This window comes from Clinocottus analis, unplaced genomic scaffold (assembly GCF_023055335.1).
Source record: "Clinocottus analis isolate CAN_PGR_092001 unplaced genomic scaffold, fCliAna1.0.p SCAF_19, whole genome shotgun sequence".
In the NCBI taxonomy this organism is placed as follows: domain Eukaryota; kingdom Metazoa; phylum Chordata; class Actinopteri; order Perciformes; family Cottidae; genus Clinocottus; species Clinocottus analis.
The window spans coordinates 12521781-12544259 of NW_027175920.1; the positions used below are offsets into that span (position 1 = coordinate 12521781).

The 22479-nt window shown below is 47.5% G+C and overlaps 2 protein-coding genes across 4 annotated transcripts; one reads left to right on the forward strand and one right to left on the reverse strand.

Moving 5' to 3' along the window:
• Positions 1-3669: 3669 nt before the first annotated feature.
• Positions 3670-6049, forward strand: LOC137789995 (tumor necrosis factor receptor superfamily member 13B). Its single transcript, XM_068583909.1, has 4 exons — positions 3670-3784; positions 4174-4290; positions 4991-5266; positions 5799-6049. The coding sequence occupies exons 1-4, from the start codon at positions 3670-3672 to the stop codon at positions 6047-6049; spliced, it is 759 nt and encodes a 252-aa protein (XP_068440010.1).
• Positions 6050-7014: 965 nt separating this feature from the next.
• On the reverse strand, positions 7015-22374 carry usp22 (ubiquitin specific peptidase 22). 3 transcript variants are annotated; one of them, XM_068583014.1, is made up of 13 exons: positions 21915-22374; positions 18340-18472; positions 14899-15012; positions 14672-14773; positions 12891-13057; positions 12616-12763; positions 11891-11993; positions 10246-10404; positions 9791-9917; positions 9616-9707; positions 9403-9462; positions 8813-8962; positions 7015-8682 (listed from the first exon to the last, which is right to left on the reverse strand). In XM_068583014.1, exons 1-13 carry the CDS (start codon positions 22032-22034, stop codon positions 8640-8642), a joined length of 1518 nt encoding a protein of 505 aa, XP_068439115.1. In that variant the 5' UTR covers positions 22035-22374; the 3' UTR covers positions 7015-8639. The 3 variants fall into 3 exon arrangements, with proteins under 3 accessions (XP_068439115.1, XP_068439114.1, XP_068439116.1); XM_068583013.1 differs by having other exon boundaries at positions 9403-9465; XM_068583015.1 differs by lacking the exon at positions 18340-18472 and having other exon boundaries at positions 9403-9465; positions 21915-21967.
• Positions 22375-22479: the final 105 nt, after the last annotated feature.

A 22479-nucleotide genomic window follows, 5' to 3' on the forward strand; every position in this document is an offset into this window, starting at 1 on the left:
CCTTTTGCTTTTCTTCTTGACTCAAAGTTGCACTCAGACCATTCAGACTCAGATGAGGGAAGTCTCGCTTGTTTTTATCGGCTCAGAATGATGATCTGTTCGTGTCCTTTCATCTCAGGGGTGAAGTGTTCGAACATTATGAGCTGGTTTGACTTTCTGCGACAAATAAAAAGGACCTGCGTCTGCAACAAAGCCAACTCTCCATTGTATTGCAATTGTTTGTTGCATCTCTTATGCTTTAGTTGTAGAATGAATTGTCTAAAGCTATATTTTTTTAATTATTTAGTTTTTCATTTGTCAAGAAAGGATTTCTATTTTTTTTCAGGCCAAATCGCAAATTACAATCGTTCTAGATTTGCTGCAAACCTTTGCATGTCCACTCTCATTTTGAATCCACCGTCTGCCGCCTGTTCATCCCACAGCGGGACTAACTCACAAAATCTCAACGTTTACCTGTAATTCAGCACGGGCAGACAAGCGAGCGTCTCCTGGACAAAAGTCCCATGTTTAGTTTGACCTTCATGTTTACTGCGTTTGTCAGTCACGTCTCCAGGGGAATGGGTGGATTTACTTTTAGCTAAACCCTTTTCCCTAAACCTCAGGAGTCGTTCCGTTCCGTGTTTGTTTTGCTTACGAAAGCTAACCGCGTGTTTAACGCTGCGACACATTTCACGTGTCCGTAACTCTGACTCTGGGTCAGTTCTGGAGAGATTTATCTCTAACTTGTTTGTGGGTGGGAAGCCGGTGAGGGATCACATCCTCCTCGAGGCATTTGTAACTTCTGCTCATTGATCATACAAAGTCGAAGAAGGTTGACTACTTTTTAAAATGTTGCGTGCACCTATATGCACTTGATGCACAAGTGTCACGACATATTGTGGCCGTGCATCATATCGGCCGCCACAGGAGATGGTCCATGACTCTGTGACCATGTATCTCTTCTTTAATACTTACAGCCCTGCTGCACCTGCTGCCAGTTGTTTTAAATGTAAAGACAAAGCAGAACCAAACCGTACGCTGTGAAACTGAACTCACACCTCTAATGTCCTGTCGGAGTTTCCGGTGCCTTCAAACAGCTGCACAGCTAATTGTCTGTAAAACTCTCAGTGGGACAAGCATCGTTAAAAACCTGAAGCTGAGTGTCTTCTCTGTTTTTCATCCTTCTTTACTTTATAAAAAATACAGTGCATGGTGACAGTCGGTTTACGTTGTGACACTTTAATAGTTTATGTGTGGCCACGCCTGTGATTGGATGTTACAGAACAATTTGGACTGATTAAGGGAATTCAAAATAAAGCTGTTCAAGGCTAAAACATATGGGGAAACGTATATTTGGACCAACAACAAATCTAATTTGTGAACCAAACTCCAGGAGTTCATGCTGTGTTAAAACACAATTCAGTGGATTCGCTCAGCGTCTAAAACGCAGCTGAACTCTCCGCTCATGTGAACTACACGTTAAGGCTCGACCTGCATGGCTTTCTGAAGACTGAGACACGACGGACGACTGTGGATCAGTGGAGGAGTCCTTTTAATTTGAGAATCGGCGGTTCGATCCCTGACTCCCCTACGTCGATGTGTCCTTAACCCCCGAATTGCTGAATGGTGTGAATGACTAGATGGTGCTTTTGGGGTGAAATGGTACGACGAATGGACGCCAACTGTGTGAAATCAAGCGGTGACGGGGATTACACCTCTTCAGCCAAGATAGATATTTTGATAGACACATCTGCGCTTCATTAAGGGCCAATAAGGGCCCCTCTTGTGAGCCGGCATGCACGACAACAGGAAGTTGGAACTGGCAAACCGAAAGAAACGTCTGCTAAAGTCTGCATGTACACAATGTCAAAGTCAAACGATAGTTATATCTAAAAAGTACAATATGATACATCTCAACAACAACAAACACCAGTGTGTGTGTAGCCTGTGTGTTACCTTCCTCTCAAGGTGGCAGGAAACTAGTTTTTCATTGATATATACATGATATTGGGAGAAGATTAGGTCGCAAACGTCAAGCGAGCGTCTCAACTCACAGGCCCATGACACGTGATAGAGCAATCTTGTAGTTATTTAGGTTCATTTGGAGAAATTCTTTTGAAATTTAAATGAGTTTAGTACATTTTCTGTTGATTATGAACAAAATGTCCTAAATATTGAAAATCCTGCAGTGATTCAGTGTTAAAACACGACAACAAAAACACAACAGTTCACGGGGAGTGTGGACACTTTTCATAGAGTTCTCCATATTAAACCAACCGTGTGTGTGCGTGTGTGTGTGTGTGTGTGTGTGTGTGTGTGGTGGGGGGATACTCCTCACACACAGGGGGAAGTCCCACATCAGGAAGTGCGTTGGTACACAAATGAGCCTCCATGCTGAAATACAGGCCTCTCTCTTTCTCTTTCTCTCTCTCTCTCTCTCTCGCTCTCTCTCGCTCTCTCTCGCTCTCTCATCTTTAGACCAAAGATTCTCTCAGCGCATCTTCATCTCCTCCAGGTGAGTGACCCTCTGGCTTTGTTTTCAAACCCGTACAGCGGCTCACAAAGGACAACCGGCAGTCGCCTTATCGGTATTTGCGATGGTGAGACTCGAACCCTGAACTTCAGCTTTGTCAAAGTTTCCATCTCACGCGGTGAACAAAGGAGTGGAAGCTTGATGCGGCTCCGCGTGGGGCCTCTTAGATCACCAGGGACGCCTTTCCTGTGAACTGTCTCCACTTATGTTTACCCACACGCTGTATGTATACACAACGGGTGAGACCAAGCCAATAAAAAGAAGAAAAAAAAGGATGAATAGTGAAAAGAAAAAGGTTGATATCAAAATAAAAATCCATAAATACACAAGAAAGGACAGTTATCGTTACGGTTCATCTGGAAATAAGATTTTTGTTGTTGTTTTATTAACCGCAAACATGCAGCATGTGTTCATGGTGAGTACACGTTGCACTGATCGTCAGGGTGTGACGGGTGGTGTGCAGTGGAGGGCGGAGGAGGTTCAAATCCGTGCCTCTTTCACAGACCGCTGACTCAGCGCTCCGCGGAGCGAGGAGAACGAGAAGACGCGACATCTGACAGGACGGACGCGACGCCGCTGATCGCCCTGTATGTCAGTCGCTGGACTTGACACATGGTTCGACACGGTGGGCCAGAAAAAAACTAAAAAAAGGAACGCAGAGGCAGAACATACCTCTCCTCAACAGGTACTCGTACCTGTACTTGAACAGTCCAGACACTCAAAGCTCTTCAACACCACACGTCATCATTCACCCGCTGATTCGCTGATGGCAGTGGATGCCATGCACGGTGCCACCTGCCCATCAGGACCACCAACATCCAATCCTTCACACCCAGTCATCTTGCGGGAGCAACGTGGGGTTAAGTGTCTTTTCCGCAGGACAGATGAATGAAGACCCAGCTCTACCGCTGAGCCACAGCTGCCTGAGTTTCTCAAGCTTGCTTTCTACATCCTCTCGGCAACATCTGATCATCTCCAAGCAGAGAGATCTATACAGTACATGAAGTGTACAGGAGGCTACACTGTACTTCTACATGTCCGGAAAAAATGGATTAACGTTCACACATCTACAGCGGCTATGATTATGTATTGTCATGTCAACGCTCATCTTTCTACGTACCTGTGTGTTGTCGTCAGGGTGAGGGTCATCAGGGCTGATGGGTGGACGCTGCCGTGCGGGTCAGTACTGGGACGCTTTGATCGGGACATGTACGGGCTGTCAGACGGCATGCAGGCAACCGCAAGTCATCGCCAGATGCTCTGGTTACTGCGGTGAGTACACACACGGACACACACACAATAGGTCAGAGGGTACAGGAATACACAAACCCAGGGTGAATGCCGCACTAGACAATGCTCTAGATGGCTTTTATTAAACCTGATTGTCCTAAAGGCAGGGACACTAGTCACAGGAGTGACATTTTAAATACCAGTGCGAGGCAAAATGAATAGATAAATGCATTTACATTTTTTTATATTGCTTTATTTTTCCACTTAATTCTGGATGGATTCCTTCCAGCAGTATACCTACATTTCTTTAAAGAGCTGATAACAGATAAACAGTTGGTTGGCATGGGTGACATCTGAATTATCCTTAAGAGAAGAAATTTGAGTGGGCAGAAGTGACGTTACTTCATGATATGTTCTTTTCCTCCGTTAAGAGTCTGCATTTTGTAAAGCACGGCCCGGGCACTACTATGACATGCTGCTGAAGAAATGTGTGAGGTGTGCTGAGGTTTGTGGCGGACATCCAGCACAGTGCTCCCGGCACTGCCAGAGTGAGTACTGACCCCGCTGGCCTTTACTTACTTAGGGACTCTCTCTGTTTCCTGGAGGCATACATATTCTGTTGAGCTGGGCTTCGGTGGACAAAGTTTTCAGAGCATGAGTTGAGGTGAAGGAGGAACTCTCGTCTCACTCAAATGAATGCCAATTGCCTGAAACTGTAAAGCTGGAAGGACACCACGAGTCGCGTCTTACTGGTTATCCGAGCTTTGCAAAAACGATCGTAAGACCCACTGCCCGACGATCTTTTCCGACTACAACCGTTCCGGGGTAATGCCTGACCTTAATCAGAGAGATTATTTTTCAAATCAAGGGTTCGGCGACCAATGCTGACCTTACTATTCGAGGTCAATGCTCAGCCTCGATGATCTCGCGGGAGTTTCCAGACAGGATCCCACTGTATAATGGGGCTGATTTGGTTTGCATACATAGAGGATGCTTAGATAGACACCTGTTGGCTGTACATCTGTGTAGAATGGACGTAGTTCGATGCCCTTCGGAGCACAAACCATGAAGCAAAAGGTTGCCAATTTTCCGGGAACCATTGTTGCGTGGCACTCCTTATCGTTCTCCCTGCGTTACCGGTTATCTCTCTACCTGAAGCTTCCCAAAAAAAATAATAGAATACCTAATAGAAACCTGCTGTTTTGCCATGAAGGTCTTTCAGAGATGATCTTTCCATCCCTTTCTTAGTTCCAATACCCCCTGTGACCATGAAGAAGCTCCTGGTTCGCGTTACCTCACACGTGCCGAGCTCCACAGGGCTCTCGACGCCGACGGCCTTGGAAGACTCCACTATCCTGCTCTACTCCCTGCTGGCCCTGAGCATGATGCTGCTGTTCTCCAGCTTGTCCCTAGCCTTTGCAGTCTTGAGGGGAGCGAGGGTCAAAACCTCCAAGGCAAGACCCAAGGGTGCAAACCACCACCATCCAGGCCCAGAGGTTGGCCAACCGGGGAAGGACTCTGAAGGTCAGTGTGGTACGGATACAAATAAAAGACCCCAATGAGTGCACTCGGTGAGTAGTTTGTCCGCTAGTCGTGTCGCAATCTCTGAACCCGTCGGCTATCGGTCTGACAACGGATAAGCTGCTGGATCCATCTCTCAAGGAGCTATAGATTTCCTTTGCCACGAGCTGCTCGTTGTTTACAGTTTAATTAGCAACTTGAGAGGCAAACTGTCATTGGAGAAGACGTGAACGGCCTGATTGTTTCACAAGTAGCCGTTTTACAAGCCAATTTTAAACCAATAAACGGCTAAATCCTCATCAGACGATAGCCGGTTCCAAGACTGCGTTCAACCAAAGCCTGCTGACGTCCAACACCAAAGTCATTTCCCGTCGCCTGCATACTAATGTCCAGTAGTTCCCCTTCACACAGATACATTCTTATCATTATCTTGTATTTCCAAACTTGTGTGTCTCAGAATTGCTGTTGAAAAATCTCCTACGTGACTCATACGTTTTGCTCTGATCCGTGCCCACTGCCCTCTGTCTTTCTACAGATTTAATGAACACCACAGGCCTCGAGCCGCCATATGACCCCAGCCCCACTGAGACCTGCGCGTGTCACCACTGTTTCCCCGATCTGAAAGCACTCGGCCGGGCCAACGACAAGCCGCCGGAAGCTCCTTTCTCATGCTACCAGCAGGCCGTGCTGCACACATCCCCGTTTGAAAAGAGAGGGCCTCTCTGGTCCGAGGAGAACCTGTACACCTCTGGACCGAAGGTACAACAGGAGGCGGTAGTGGGATGAGGCTCATTTGCCATCTCACGGGACAACTGGAATGGCCGAATGTGTCGTCAGCTCTCGGGAGAAGGTCATCGGCATATCAGCAGATATTAACCCAGGCCAGTGAAAAGCCCACAGAATGATTTCCACGGAAAACGGGGCTTCGGCTTAACTTGCTAAGCTCATGCGCTATCCTTAACGAAGAGGATTCATGTGGGTCGAGGGGCCTCTCAAAAGGTTTTTGAGGCCTTGACACACCAACAGCAAAGAACTGCAAACTGTCATCTTCATATCACATTTCCATAAGAAGTACTTTCAGAAACCCAGTCACAGGAAGACGCTACTCGTGTGTCTCTGCTCTCTCAACATGTGCATTGCTTTTCCAACAAAACAAGTAAAAACACACAATTAGTGGTGGTGGGTGGTCTCGTGCGGGCGTCAGCGACGAAGGATTCCTCTATCAAGTTCAGAAATGTGCACAAATACAGACGTAGTGTATGTATGCATGTCAAATGAATGTACAGTCTTATGTATTTGTGGAGTGATGGATGGAGAAGTCTCTTTGTACTTGTTTTGCTCATGAGGAACAAATAAAACCTTGGTGTCTGTGAAGAAGCTGTTTGATTCATCATCCATTCTTAAAGTGAGTGCTGTCTTCAACAACAGAAAACCAAGAAAGTCTTCAGTCAACTAACACTTTCCAGATTTGTAGATTAAATCGTATGAAAAACGGAAGATTTTCAAACACAGCCCCACTTTAAATCTTGTGTTTGCACGCGTCTCTAAAAGCCTGTAAACAGGACTGATTAGTGGACTAAGAGGGGGCAGCCCTAATAGTCAGTTTAATCCTGGATGAGCCCAGTTAGATTTTACCAGGGCTGCCGTGTATTAGCGAGGATCTGCAATACAAACAAACTAACCAAACCCAAAACATGACCTCCCCTTCGGAGCTGACACAAAAAACACAATAAATAGGAGACACAAAAGTGTTTACAGATATATATTTTCTTTATTTGAGTGCGTTTCCATCGCTGTGTCGAGTTCTTGCAGCAGTTACGTCTGTGTGTGTGTGTGTGTGAGAGTGAGTGTGAGGAATGACTGACCGGGTCAAGACTAAGTTTCTTCCGATTACGACCTCTGCGGTCGGATCCAGCGATATCGGAAAAAAACAACAACAAAAAAAAAACGACTGAGGTTTCACCATTTCGTCTTTTATACATACAAACTGTACAAATATACTTATACATAAGTCATCAACATGTGGGTGAAAAAAAGAAAAACGTCGACACCCAGCTCAAACGGCATGCTTAATGCAAGTACTGATTCAGTACACGACACATACGGTACATGCGCACGGCGCACGTGCGCATACAAACGGGTACACATACGTTTAGTTTTCTCTCGTTACGCGCAGTAACACATTGTATAAAAACACACCAACACAGAGCTTTTTTTGTCTTTCTTGCCTCTTTTTAGAGGGCACATACACATGTACGCACACAAACACACACACACACACACACACACACACACACACACACACACACACACACACACACACACACACACACCATCTCAGAGCAACATGCGGCCAACGGTTAACACCGCTGGATCGAGCTTCGAACCGGTTACACATACTCCTTTGATTCAAAAAAGTAAATTATATAAAATGAAGCCTCCGCCGCGGCAGTTTCATGATCTATGAGAGAAAACAAGACGGCACAGTGTAACACAGTCAGACAACGCCAGACTTCTATGGAGGAATCGTAAACAAACGATTTAATTATAGCATGTATAAAAATATAGTATTCACTGTAGTTTATTTCCCCGTGACGGTAGGAAGCAGCATGAGAGGCAGGAGACAACAACAGATCCTTTGCGTTCTCCTTGTTGAAGAATTGAAGTATTTGACTGTCTATACAATGTTCATAAACCCCCCCCAGACCTTTTGCAATCTGAACGTGAATGCATAATGACAAACAACTTCCGCCCTTGAAATATTTGGTCATTTGCAGGAGTGTGGGAGTGTGAGACAAGTGCTTGTGTTCCAGGAAGTTGCCGCTTTAGGTAAAGCGCAAGAAAACAAAAAAAAGAAAAAGTTCCCGCTTAAGCGGAGCCTCAAACCCTTGTTCAGAAGGCTGCGACTCCACATGTCCGGGTGTTACTAAACGCAGCAGTGCGAGCGTGAAACGCGGTGAAGAACAGCATTTGTGATCGAGTAAACCTTGAGGTTGAAAATAACCTTTTGTGTGTATCTGAAATAGAAGAAAACTCCGCTGTGCCCGCTGTGCAGACGGACTCTGCGGTCTGCCTCCTCCTTCATCCCCCTGAATTCAAGTGAAACACTCTTCATGCAACGTCCCCGCTACCCCCTCGTACATGTCTTGCATTTAGTTTTGTTCCTGCACGTTTGAACGCATCTTGCCCGGCGCGAAGTTCCTTTTGTTGAACGTCGTACGGTGGAACTAGATTAGCGCGTAGGAAGGGCGGGTCCATGTCCGGAGTGAGAGCTGCGACTCCGGGGCGAGTCGGGTGGGCTCGCGTCGCCGCCTCTCTCCCTTACCTTTTCCCACGCAACTAATCTGTGCGCCGTCTCCTGCGGCGATGGAGGGAGCTACTCGTACTCCAGGAACTGTTTGTGATAAAACAAAAGGTACCTGGGGAGGTAAAAAGTGAAGTCACATTGCAGCATCACTAAGTCAAAAAGGAATCAAACAAGAGAGCGGTCACTGTTGAACTGCTTTTTTTTTGTAGAGACACAAAGACACAACGCGGTGTCTCGCTCACCCTTCACTGTCCAGGACGTCCTTGATGCTGGCCTTGGTGATGATGGCGTCGTCGCATTTGAACCACTGGTCCTTGTGTTGGCGGATGAAGGTGGTGTAATGGCCGCTTTCCAGTGTCCCCTGGTGGTTCACCACTGCAAATAGACTGTACCTGAAAAACAGACCGGAAGAGAGAGAGAGAGAGACAGAAAGAGAGACATTGAGGGGCTTCATTGATGTGTTGAAAGTTATATTACAGATATTACAGATGTAACTCCGTCAACAGTCAAACTGGCTCAATGTTCGGCTTTGCCAGCAGTTTTACAAATTCCTAAAAATCAGTATTTGATGAGAATAAACTCCGTGAAAGAAAACCACGATGGTGGGGGTGATGTCATGAAAGGTGGTCAGAGAGAAGTGCGCAGAATGCATTAGTGTGATCAATGATGGGGGAGGAAGGAGGAAGGGCAACGCGAGGAGCAAGTTCAACACCCACAATGCATTCTCGTCAGGTGAGCCGTCACAGAGTCACCCACGCGGCCCCAGCGAGTCGGGTGGGGCCTCGAGAAGAGTTGAAAGCGGATGCGGGATGCTGACGGACGTTTGCCTTACTTGTTGTCATTGTTGAAGGGGTCCACGGTCTGCTGGTACTGCCCGTTCATCCTGCTTTCTCTACTGGAACACACCGCAGAACAAACTGGGTCAACAAGGGAGCATTCACTGCAGTGGGACTTTACAGTTCCTCGTCGTCCTCTTTAAACTCCTGCAACTGAACACATCATTGTGCTTGGTGGGAGGGTGGGAGGGAGGGGGGTTCGTGCTCACCTGGACGCCATGAAGGGCGTCATGTCCAGCTCCAACGGGAAGGAGACATACGTCGTGATCTTCCGCCTCAGTTTGGCCGAATGCTCGAACCTCTGAGGACGAACAAGGACAAGGAGGGCGCCGCTCTGATAACCCGTATCTCCCGTGAATTAGCGGTGGAAAACCGAAGCCTTACTTTGACGTGAAAGCAGGCCACGATGGGCAGCTTCTTCATGGTCAGCTGCTTGGTGGACTCCTGGTAACTGTGGCACCCGCTGCACTTTATCTTGGCGCTGCTGCCGAGGTGCTCCGGCCTGGTGAACCTGGAATGGAGGGAGTCATATTTGGGAAGAACAGGAATTATCTTTCGTATGTCAGCGATGACGCAGCGTAGTCGGGCTGTCGGTGAGCGTCTGGTGCTCGAGTTTCTTCGCAGCGTTTCCTGCACCGTGCGTCGGCGAGGAGAACGGCTCCGTTCGGCTCGAGCGAATCGATGCACGTGGAAAGAGAAACCCAGAGGGAGGAGCGCAAGCGGAAGACCCGAGCGTGTAAACGGCGGGCACGCGGCAGCTCGTCCACCGGGTTTCTCTGGTTGACGTCTGCAGAGAAGGGGGGGGGATGTCGGACGCAAAAAGGAAGGGTCGGTTTTACCTGCGCAGGCAGTCCGTGAGCGTCGTGGCTCCAGTGGCGTGGCTCTCCCCGTTCAGCGCTGACCCGTCTCCCCCGGGGCTCAGGGGCCAGAAGGGGGTGGAGGAGCCCGGCAGGTCCAGGCTGATGTCCCAGAACGGGTCGATGGTGGTCGAGACGCCACTAGGGAGGAAGACAGACGAGACGCACGCTGAGGGAGACGATGGAAAAGGCTGCAACATCTCCGGCAGATTGATTGGAGGTCGCCGCTGTGTGTTGATTTGTTCATTTTCTAGTTGTGTTACGTGCTTCAGGAGGTAAAGACACCACCATCACGTCTTTTCTTCCTCAAAAAGGCATTTTATTGCTCCGATTTGTTCTTGTTCATTCGTAATGTGTTGCTGCAATTTGATTTGAATTAGCATAAGAATGCTTTTTATTGGCGTTTTATTATTTCACTGCGAAACACTTTGTTGTCCAGGTTGTTTTTTTTTAAATACAATTCAAGTCCAGGTTATTAGTTTTACATCTACTGTGAAAACCGGATCGAAATCTAAAACGTACTTACTTTTAATTTGAAATGTTGCGAGAAAAAGAATGAAAAGGGAACTTTATTTGAAGTGAGCATGTGACTACACATGACCTAGATTGAGTGGTCCAGGAAATAAATAAAAAGTGACGGGTGTATAAGCCGTTTGTATCCGCAGCGCATTTTGTTTGGTCAAAAGCGACGGCTGAGTGGGCAACCGTGTTAGGCCTGCAAGTTAAATGGAGGACGCAAAGTGAATAATTCATGAATCAGCAGAAGCTTTGTGGCCACAGGAGTTCCCTCAGAGACCTCGTCTGGGGAAGAACTTCCTCCTGGTTTCAACAAAAAACATCTCAATCCCAACGTGTGGATCTGCCATAAAGCCTGTCGTGGTCCTCGGCTAGAAGAACACAGATTAATTCACAGTATGAGATATCTATCTAAAATTATTAAATGTCTTTCTTTATATTTCTGCAAGACTCTCTAAGACGATATCTTTATCTCTAATAATGTTGTCTTAATAAAAAAATGTAATCCAGATCTTGTTGTGTCCTTTTGTTGTCCTTTACAAAGTGGATCACATTGTGCATCTCCATTGCAGTGAGTCAGCTACTGTAAATACCTTCGATGAAAACATTCAAATACAATTGCACAACAGAGCGCAGAGCGCTTTCTCTGACCACCAGGGGGGACTAGAGATCAACTCTTCACTCTGTGGACCATGAAAGGATTTCAGCATTGCTGCAGTGGAGCTGTTCAGACTGTGTGTCTGTGTGCGTGTGTGTGTGTGTGTGTGTGTGTGGGGGTGATTGACGGAGGAGACGAGGGGCAGGAGGGTCACCTCAGTGCAGAGAATTAGAAAGCGCCGAACCGAAATAGTGACAGACAAGTGAAGGGTGTTACTTTTGAGCGGCTGCTTGGTTCAAGTCCGAACAAGAGAGGGCCGACTGGTCACACAATGCAACTGTACTGACATACAATGGCGTAGTGTGCGCGGCCATGGCTTTGTTCTTTAAGCTCTAATCTCTTGATTCTGGCCTGAAAGAGTCTTTTCCTGCTATTTTTCTTTTTTCCCCAGAAGACGAACCTCTCTCACACACACACACACACACACACACACACACACACACACACACTTACTGGCAGACTTGACAGGTGACGTCAGACTGCAGGCCCCCTGTGAAGATTTGGTCGATGATGCAGTTACAGTGGTTGGGGTTGTTGGCTTTCTTCCCGTTGTCGTCTGTGTGGACACAAGCGCACACACACAGTCACGAAAAGCAATGCTGCGAAGCTTCACAGCCACTCTGCTTCTACGCTGCAGAGAGAGAGAGAGACAGAGAGATAGAGCTGCATCTCTCCGTCAGTCAGCGCATCTCTCTCGCTTTTAAAATTAAAAATAAGTGTCATAGCTTTTTTTAATAACAAAAATGCCCTCATTGAAATCTCAATTTTAACCGAAAATGTAATACTGAGTGTCTTTTTTTCCCCCAAAATTAATGATGTAATAATTCAGACGATTAATGAAATGAGTTTGCTTTTCCTTTTCTTTTTGGAAATGTAAAGCGTTGGACCGTACAACAGGCGTAACGGTCGTAGTGTCACGTCAGCTTCCTGAAAACTAAACATTTGACACCGGATTCATGTTTGGAAAAGCAAATTCTCGGCTTCATGTCGAATTTGACGTAACATTTAGATTAGGAACCTAAAAACCACATTGAAAAAAAAAACTTGGCCCTTGTTCTCTTGGGTCAAACCACTCAGTGAGCCAGGCTCTCTGGTCATCTTATTCTTATCTTATCTTCAAATGTCAAACTCCCGCCGCCGCCGCTCCCAAACACGTGACGCGTTGTGCGCATACCAACCTTTGCAGTGTCTGTGCAGGACATCCAGCGCCGCGATGAGGAACTCGTGGGCGTCCTGCTGCTCGTAGCCGGCCAGGTGGCGGGCGTGGGTCCACACCAGGTGAAGAAGCCGGAAGGGGATGTGCGGCGACCGATGGCCCGAGTAAAACTTTGCAGAAGCGGAAGAGGTGCGTGCGTGAGAAAGTGAACACACCCTTCCGCGCATCTTGTTTCTCTCCTTCTATCCAACAAAGTCTTTACCACGAAAGGAGGAACAAAAAAAGGAGACGGGTTACCTCCTGGAAGAGCTGCGACATCTCGCACACCAAACAGGAGTTGCTCTGCATCTCGCATTTGTGTCGGTCGGACAGGAAGAAGTCACGCAACAGCGGAGTGTGCGTCAGCGCCTGGACGATGCAGTTCATGAAGCACGTGTTGCCCAGGTTGATCAGCCCTCGCAGGCCTGAGGAGAAGGAGGGGAAGGAGGTGAGATGCGAGGCAACAAAGGAGGTAAAGAAGAAAAGGATGGGTGAGGGACGGAGGAATGAAGACGCAGGAGAGAGAGAAAGAGCTGAAGAGAGCTGCTGCAGAGGGGCCTCTAATCTGAAATGCTGTTAATGGACTTATAACACACACACACACACACACACACACACACACACACACACACACACACGAAACTGTGATGTCCTCAAGGCGACGTTTGACCGCACGCAGAGAAAACCCTCGTCAGACAGTGCAGACCAGACGAGGGGAGAGGAGGACGGAAAAGGAAAGAGGACAGGAGCAGAGTGAAGAAGGAAGGATGGAGGTGTTGTGTTCTCACAGACGAGCCCGTAGTTTCCCCCTCACCAAGACCGCACACACACGCGCACACACACACACACACACACACACACACACGTTATTTGCCTAATTGGCGAGCTATCCAGTTGCTTTGCTCGGCCACAGCTTTGGTCCGTGTCACGTCTGATGTCGTAAACATTCGACTGCAACGGGAATCAAACTGGGACCCGCGTGAAATGTTTAAAACGGTAAACGGTGCATTGACATCAGAGTCCACTATCACGGCTGTTTTCTTTGAGACAGAAGATGCTGAAAAGTCGCATATTTTCAGAGCTTTGAAATTGTTTTCCTTCAAAGTTGCTGTCAACTACATTTTTTTGTCAAGATGACCCGTTTTGAAGATGCACATTTTCACAAATAAGCCAATTTTGCAGGAGACGATGCAATTTCTCAGTCTGTGGTGACGTTTTGACAACAAAACCTGGTATGAAACATTAGTCTTTCGCCTGGAAACCTGTTGCAAATGTGACATTTCTTTCCACAATCATCTGTATTCAAGTTGATCATACATTTTTCGGAATCTGAAGGCAAAAGCGATTTGGGTCAAGGTACAGACAGCTTTGTTGTAACAGTTTAACAGAAATACATTTGAGGATATGTTGCCGCAATTCTACTGAATGGCACGCTACGACATGGCTACTCCTCAACTCCACCGGTTTGATTTTCAAGAAGCAAACGTTGCAGATGAAGAAGCTGCTATCGTTTTCTGCTACCGCCTCGGTCGAGGCGTCGATACTAAAAAGGTTGTGTTAAACCCTGCAGACCGCTGTTTGTTCAGAACCGTCCCCAGATACACACATCTTGCACAAAACCTGCAGTTTATTTAAAAAACCAAACCATAAAAACCCCGCCGTACACCGCAGCTTCTGCTACAAATCACAGAAGTTCCTCCGTTTGGTTGTTGATGAAAATATTCAGCTAGCGTCGCGTTGAGGATGACGCGGCGGCGCCGATCAGCTGAGCACCCCGCCCACACAGAGAGGGTGCTCTCCTCAGAGGAAAGGACCTGATGCCAAAAGTGAGTCGAGTCAATCCGAGCCGAATCGCGCCATCGAAATGAGGCATCCGACTCTGGAAGGTAAACTTCTGGCACCGATGGTTTTCGGGCGGCCCCGGATTGACTCTGAGCTCTCTGCAGCTACACAACCGTCCTCTCCAACACTAGTCTGCACGTGGGCGTGTGTGTGTGTGTGTGTGTGTGTGTGTGTGAGAAAGCGTGCACAAGACTAACCAATAGTACAGTTGGAGGTGATCCTCCTCCTCTTGGGGTTGTGGCGGAGCAGCTCCAGCTCCCTCTTGTTGGGCTCCCACGTTGAGTACTTCTCCCCTGTGCCTGGAACACACACACACACACACACACACACACACACTAAGGGCTGTGACAGCATGCAGCTTTCACATGGCGTGTACACAACGGTGCGTGTGCGTGTGTGGTAAAAGGCCGTATGCGTGTCATACCTTGCATTTTCCAGGCTTTCCTCTGTTCCTCTTTGGCGATCTGCTCCATGTCTTTGTCATAGATGTAGTCTTGGCACATGAAGCAGTAAATCCCTCCATGCAGCAGGTCTATCGCTGGAACGGGAGGTTGAGGCAAAGAGAAGGAAAAGCAAATGATGCACGAGGCCTCTTTTTTTTTTTTTTTTTTTTTCTCCTACTCGGGCCGCGTTACCATGGCGCTACGATGCCAGGTAGGGCTCAGGAGCCGGTTTATCTGCCGTCACGTCAGCGATCTGTTCACGCCGCCCCGGGGCGGCGGGGGACCCGCCAGAAAGAGGCGGGGAGAGGAGTCAAACGGGTGAGGAGGAGGAGGAGGAGGAGGATGAGAGACCAAAACTCCTTCCACTCCGTGCTCTCCTCACCTGCTCCGTCACCCTGCGACTACCTGTTTGCTGTTGCCACGACAACCAGCCCGGTCGGCATTTCCGCGGCTGTCCTCCCCTGCGGGTACGGAGAAAGAAAGGGGAGAAGGAAAGGGGAGAAGGAAAGGGGAGAAGGAAAGGGGAGAAGGAGGCCGAGTGGGAGGACGGGAAGTAGACGAAGGAACAGAGCTCTCCTGAACCGAGGCCCCTCATCAGGTCAGGAGAGTTGAGTTGATTCGTCTGCGTCCCGAAGAGACGCGGCTCATGGCACAGGCGTGATGAGAGGAAATACTTTAACGATCCTGAGGATATGGACTGGGTCGTCAGGTAACCAAGGGAACAGGAGAGCAAACGGGGGGGGGGGATGAGGACAGAGAGGAGCCCGATAGAGAGGTGCAAACAGCTTTCACCAGAGAGCTGCGAGTGGAAACACATTAAACGGAGAGATGAGAGAGATGGAACTGCAAGAAAGAGAAGAGGAGGAGGAGGAGAAGAAGCGGCCGGGGTTTAACGGAGGCTAATTCCACAGAGGGGGTTGTTAAAGACGACTTAATTACCTCCTCGCCTGTCTGCGGTGATCTCTCTCTCTCTCTCTCTCTCTCTCTCTCTCTCTCTCTCTCTCTCTCTCTCTCTCTCTCTCTCTCTCTCTCTCTCTCTCTCTCTCTCTCTCTCTCTCTCTCTCTCTCTCTCTCTCTCTCTCTCTCTCTCTCTCTCTCTCTCTCCCTCCGTTTCTCACTCGTTTTTTTTTGTTGTTGCAGCATTTGAGCTGCTAACCTAATTAAACACACAATTACACTCACTGTATGTGTGACACTCATTACACTGTGTGTGTGTGTGTCTTCCTGAGGTGAGCGATAACGCTTCATCGCAAGAGAAAAAAAACTCAACATCTGCCACCACACCCGCCCACCCCTCCATCCATCCACCCATCCATCCCTCCCTCTCTCTCTCTTTGCTGCTGCTGCTGCTGCAGCGCCCGCCTCCAAAACACTGCAGTGTAACGCGCTTCTCTCGCAGCTCAAAGCAGCCTAATTATATTACGAGGACGATGGAGAGAACGAGGGAACGAGAGCGCTGCTGGGCGTGGAGTTGGTATCGCAGCATGTATTCCAACAGATGATGTGTTGAAGATAACGCTCACGCTTTGCTGCATCTTTTGTTTCCCTCAATTTGAAATAAAAAAAAAAGGTTGTTCTATGCAGCTTACACCTCAAAAACAATGCCTGTTCTACACAGCGCGCTGTACGCAGCATGTTCTGAAGCGTTACACACACACACCCTTTGGATTATTTGCGAATTTCTCGATTTCCTTTTAAAAGTCCTGCAGTTCCTGCAGGACATGGACTTGCCGCCATAAATGTTGACTTTCGTTCGGGGGCTTTCCCAAGCAAACGTCGATACGTGCGATCATTTGCGGTTACGTACGCATTGTTCTGCGGACCCTTTAAAGCCTCCATGTCACTCATATGCCCGAGGCCGACACTTGTGTTGTCAGTCAGCTGTAATGTCACCCGTTCTTTTCTCAAAGTAAACTAGACAGCAGTTTACAGGCGAATGCTGGTTTCACCTGTACTTGACAGTGATTGACACATCATAGCACGTGTCCCTCGAGAGCTTGAAAGCCATATGATTATCAAAAAATGTAAGTCTGTGTGCTTTACAGTCCACATTCACCATAGACTACATCTCCCACAATGCATGTCAATTGTGTGACATGCAAATAAATGGCATCCTGCCGCTAGAAAGCAGTGTTTTCATATTGGCGTTTAAGGAAAGCGGTTTTCCAACAAGTGACAGAGAAATGTGCTTTATATATAATATTATTTATAGATATATATTATTTATTGATATAAATGTACACTATTTGTACACTTGAATAAATAATCAAATGCAGAGACACATATTTGACAATAAGTGTATACTCATCCAGTCTAAATAGAGTACACTAGAGCTACTCTTGCCTCAGAGTTAATCGTTTATGTTTAACTACATAATGATAATTTACTCTATGTAGCATAACATTAACTATACTGCCATTTGACGCCATTAGAGTATAATTTCCCTTCGTATAGAATTGGATTCCACTCCATGTAGAGTACAGTTCATACAGTCTTACAGTGACAAGCGGCCCTTTGAGGGCAACCACAGTGATGTGGTCCAGGGAGAAAATGAGCCAGTGTAGAAATGTAGGTTATGACGTGCGACAATGAATTGAATCGAACCCAGGACCTTGTGGTCATGTGACCCGATTTGAAGGCGCTCCCTGTGACTTTTTATTTAAAAAAAAGGGGAGAATATCTTAACAAATCTAAATCCTGTGTTATGTTTAGCTTCTCTGAACCGGAATAATAATCCAATCAAAACAAAACCAAATCCAATTTTTGTGTTCTAACCCATAAAAACCCCACACTGAATGTTTTGGAGGAAGCTCCAACAGGAAGGTGTGACCAATGAAGAAGACTCTCAACCCATGTAACTGCTTACATGTAAAAAGAAAGGGAAAATAATAATCAGCCACTTTGACAAGCGCTGTGGTCCTTATTTATTAGTACGTTCACTAATGCATACTAACTAACCGGCCACATGAGGCCGAATGCACGGGTTCAAATCCCCCGTGAGGCCGAGCCGCTTACACTGTGTTGCAATCGAGTTGCACCCGCTTGCATAACCACGTGTGTGTGTCTGTGTCTGTCTCTCTCTTGCTCGCGATTACTTGTCGCTTGATTAAACGATCACAAAACCACAACTGTGTCCCGGCCGGGGCCGTGAGAAAAAAGGGGTCCAACATCTAATAAACTTGGAAGTTTAAATACAGACACACGGGCTCGGTTTGTTTGTGAACCGCCAGCGCTTCAAACCACTTCATTAGCCACTCGGCTGTATAATTAGCTTTTTTAAGCGGCCTTTTTTTTTCACGTGGCGTGGCGTGGCGTGTGCGTATTATGTTTAGAGTGCAAAGGGGGGGGGCTCAGTTGCAGGTCTGGGTGCCTGGTGTGGCACCTGTGACCGCCTTCAGGGCGCGAGCGTGCTTTTGCCATACCTAGGTTGTGCCTTTTGCTCTTGGCGTGTTCGTGGATGTGCTTTTTGGCAAAGCAGGCGAAGAAGACGCAGTAGAGGCAGGAGTGGAGTCTGTTGAGGTGGGCGCCGCACATGTGGCAGATACACGACTTGGCCTATGAAGAGAGGAGAGGAGGGGGGGGGGGGGGGGACAGAGAGGTTATTATCAGTGTTGCACCAACACACAATACTCCAAAAGGCACCATGTGAGGAAGTGGCCATGCAACCACAGCAGGGTGCTGGTGGTGGGGACGACTGTATGATACACGCCTGCAGGTCTGACATGCACAGGAAGTTGTGGTGGACGCAATTCAAAATGTTGACTGTCTCTTGAACTACCACATCATGATGGCTCCATAATTACTGGCCTCAACTGCAGTCTAAAACACAAACTTATTAAGTGAAACAGCTCGTTTTTTCGCGCTGAATCACGATAGGATGAGTTTCCAGTACTTAATGCGTGAACCTAAAATATCATACCTGGGGTATACGATAATTATCGTGAAGGATTTGACGCGTTCCTCCTATATATTCTGCTCATGTTGGCAAAGCGACGGAGGAGAGGAGGCGGACGGGGAGAGACACGAGTGTGATGGAGGGTTGATCGCAACGGTTCAAAAGCATGCAGATGAGAAGCCGGCAGCAGGGATTTGAAGAGGTGAGAGGAAATGAGCAATGCGTGGAAGAAGAGGGTGGGATGCGGGGGGGGGGATAAGAAAAGACAGACGGGAGAAGAAAGGAGACGGAAATAGCTGTGGAGGGCAAGATTGGAATTCAGGAAAAAGGCTTGAAATAAACTTCAGAGATTTAATTGAGTGATGTCATACCGCTCTCATATATGAAGCTACAACCAACAGAACAACGTGTTCGCTAGGTATGTTACACATCAGAGGAATTGGTCTTGGCGGGTGAGACAAACATCAATCAACACAGTGCCGTAGAAACATTTAATTTACAATAGAATATAAAATAAAGTGCACAGATGAACAGATGACAGTACTCTAAACAAGTGTTCTGAGTGTGTGTTAAGGTGTAATAGTAAAGTGACGCGTATTTAAATATGATCTATGAAGGGCTGTGCAGGAGAGTGACCGGTAGTTAAATTGCTCTGGAGGGGGTGACAGTTGGCTAGCTTAGCATAAAGACTAGGAAGAGATGGCGTGGCTCCATCTGAGGGCAACATAATCCACCTACCAGCACCTCTAAAGCTCACTGATCAACACACTACATCTTCCTTGTTTAATCTACACCCAGACCAAGGAATCGAAGCTGCAAAAAAACAGGCTGGCTAAAAGAAAAACAAAACGACTCTTGAATATTATTCCAGTCACGAGCTGAGATAGCACACGCATTATGAAAAGACATCAATATGCAACAATCGTCCTTCGCTCGTTCTTCCAACTGTCAGTGTTGCAAGTGTTGTCTTTCTGGTCCCTGAGAGAACATTAGTATTCGAGGAGAAAAATGTGTGTCTGTCAACACATCCGTAAACCTCTGCCGTCACGCCAGCGAGAGTACAAACATCCAAATAGTAATGGACGTACAGCAAGTGGTTCTGCTTTAGCACACCATGTAGTAACAGGAGGAAAAAAGAATGAAAAACGCTTGGTAAGGCCTCGAGACAGCCAAAGCTCTGTCCGTGTCATAATTCTGCGATGACAGTGACGACCCATCTGCCGGCAGGATGTTGTAGGAGAAGAGTAATAGAAGGTAATGGGCCAGAAAGATCCTGGTTTGGAGTGTAAGTAAGGACATTATCCCACTGTCAGCCAAATGCAACATCATCCATCTCACCCATTGAAGGAAACACTAAAATATCTATCTATCTATCCATCTATCCATCCATCTATCTATATCTATATCTATATATACACACATACATATAAATATATATATAAATAAATATATATATATAAATAAATATATATATACCTATATCTATCTATCTATATCGATATAGATATCTATACATAGATATATATCTATCTATATATAGATAGATATATACATAAAAAATGGCCATTCCCTCCCAAAAAGAAAAAAAATGTACTAAATGATGTATAGTACTCACAAAAATAGGACGTTTTAAACTAATGCACCTTCTGACCCTCTGGCACCAGAGTGCACAACCCATCGGGCCGCTTTCCCACTTATTCCATTTTGGTGTTGCAGAACTGAAATGTCATGGTGGACGGATAGAAATCCAATTCGGCCTCCGTTCACAAATGCGATCCCGGCGGCGATGTCGTCGACACTGCGGCCGACCAAAAGAGTGGACCCTCTGAATTCTCAAGGTGACCGGATGCTTAACAACAAAGCGTATCCGTATCCGAAGGTCAGTCCGATGCAGTCCTCAGAGATGATGGGAGAAAACTGTCGAGATGGAGTTATTATTTTTTTTATTGGTGTAGGGAGAGTGTGTCTTTCTCTTCTGTGGCCAGTTAACCAGAGGGGATCCGACAGTGGGAGCAGTGACATTAGAAGAAAACTCTGAAACGATCTGTGATCCAGATCCCCAGAGAAATTCAGAATGTGCTTTCTTCCTCACATGAATAAATACAAATGTAGCGTCAGGACGGGTGCGGGGTGGCAGAAAATCAGGCAACCGCACCAGGAGGAGACCCTGCAAATATTTACCACCATTTATTTCAGTAAACATGCCTCCAGGTCTACGAGCTCCCACTGATCCCTTGGCAGATGTGTTGTCGTAGAGCACATTGGGGTACAGGATGCAGGCAGGAAAGCCCACACAGTACAGACACAGCTGCTCTGTATACAGGCGTTTTGTGGATCCTTGCAATATGTATGACTCTTAAGATAACACAAACTGGAACGATATGAGAAGACAGTCAGCCTGTGTCACATCGATACTGTGTGTGTGTGTGTGTGTGTGTGTGTGTGTGTGTGTGTGTGTGTGTTGTGGCACGCACGCGCACACACACAGTGCAGAGATAGAAGTGATGCATCTTTCGTTTTCGCTTTGGAGGTACAGTATAACCTGGTGAGAGCATGCTTAGTTGATTTCAATCAATTAAGCACCCCCCACGCCTCCCACCCCCACCACTCCCTCTCCAAGCGAGGAAATACCCCTGTGCGCCGCTGACCTGCGGTCTGCCGGTGCACGGAGGAAGTGGAGCCTCTGCAGGCGCGCGGCCAACGCAAACAGACGCACATCGGCTCTCTGATCGGTGACGCGGTCTCTTCGCTTTCACTAAACTCACGTCCCGGTCGTGCGGGGTTAACTGGGCGATATGCTGAAAGTTTGCCTCGGCGTCGGGCTGCCGTACAGCTGTGGCGAGCATGTCACGTCCAGGGGTTCATTTTAGGCCACATACTAAAAAGGAAACACTGGACTGTGAGCGGGGTTAGTATCTGACCGAGACCGAGCAGGGCGTCGGAGGCGTTTGTGGTTGTTATGGAAGGGCGGGGAACTGTGCGCGCACGGGACGCCAGCTCGCCTCACACACACACACACATACATACAAGCAAGCACCCCCACACACACGCACTTTGGTCTGGCGTACGTTGGGTGAGGGTTCCGTCCCACTTTCTTGTTACCTTGCGTTTTCTGGTCTCGGCCGAACCGCTCCACACGAAACACTGATAAATGACCCTCAGGTTCTGCTTCCAGTTGTCCACTTTGAAGCCGCTGACATGGGGGCAGCCCGCGGGGCTCATGGCGGTCACAGCACCCGGCGTACACCGTCCTCTCTGGGCGATGAAACCTGCTCAAATCCCTCACCGCAGACCCAGTCGGCTGGCTAGCGTGCCAGGTTCGTTATCCACCGATTGCTGCGTCCTGGCTAACTGGACATGGTTGCAGTGACGGAGACACGCGCAGTAGCAAACATCAACACGATTCGTCCAGTGTCTCTCTGTTGGAAAATAAAATATAATTTCCTCATTAACATCCACAGCAGCGCTGTATATTATGTAACCTAGCTCTCCACATTCGCTGAATTACATGTTAGCAAGCTGGCTAAAGTTGGTTAGCTCTGGAATTTCAACAGTAGCTTACACGGTGAGTGTCGTCAAGACCCACCTCATTCATAACGGCGGACCAATGAGGAGCGGGCGCTGCGCATGATTGGCAGGTGCCAACTTTCTTCTTTTTGCAATTAAG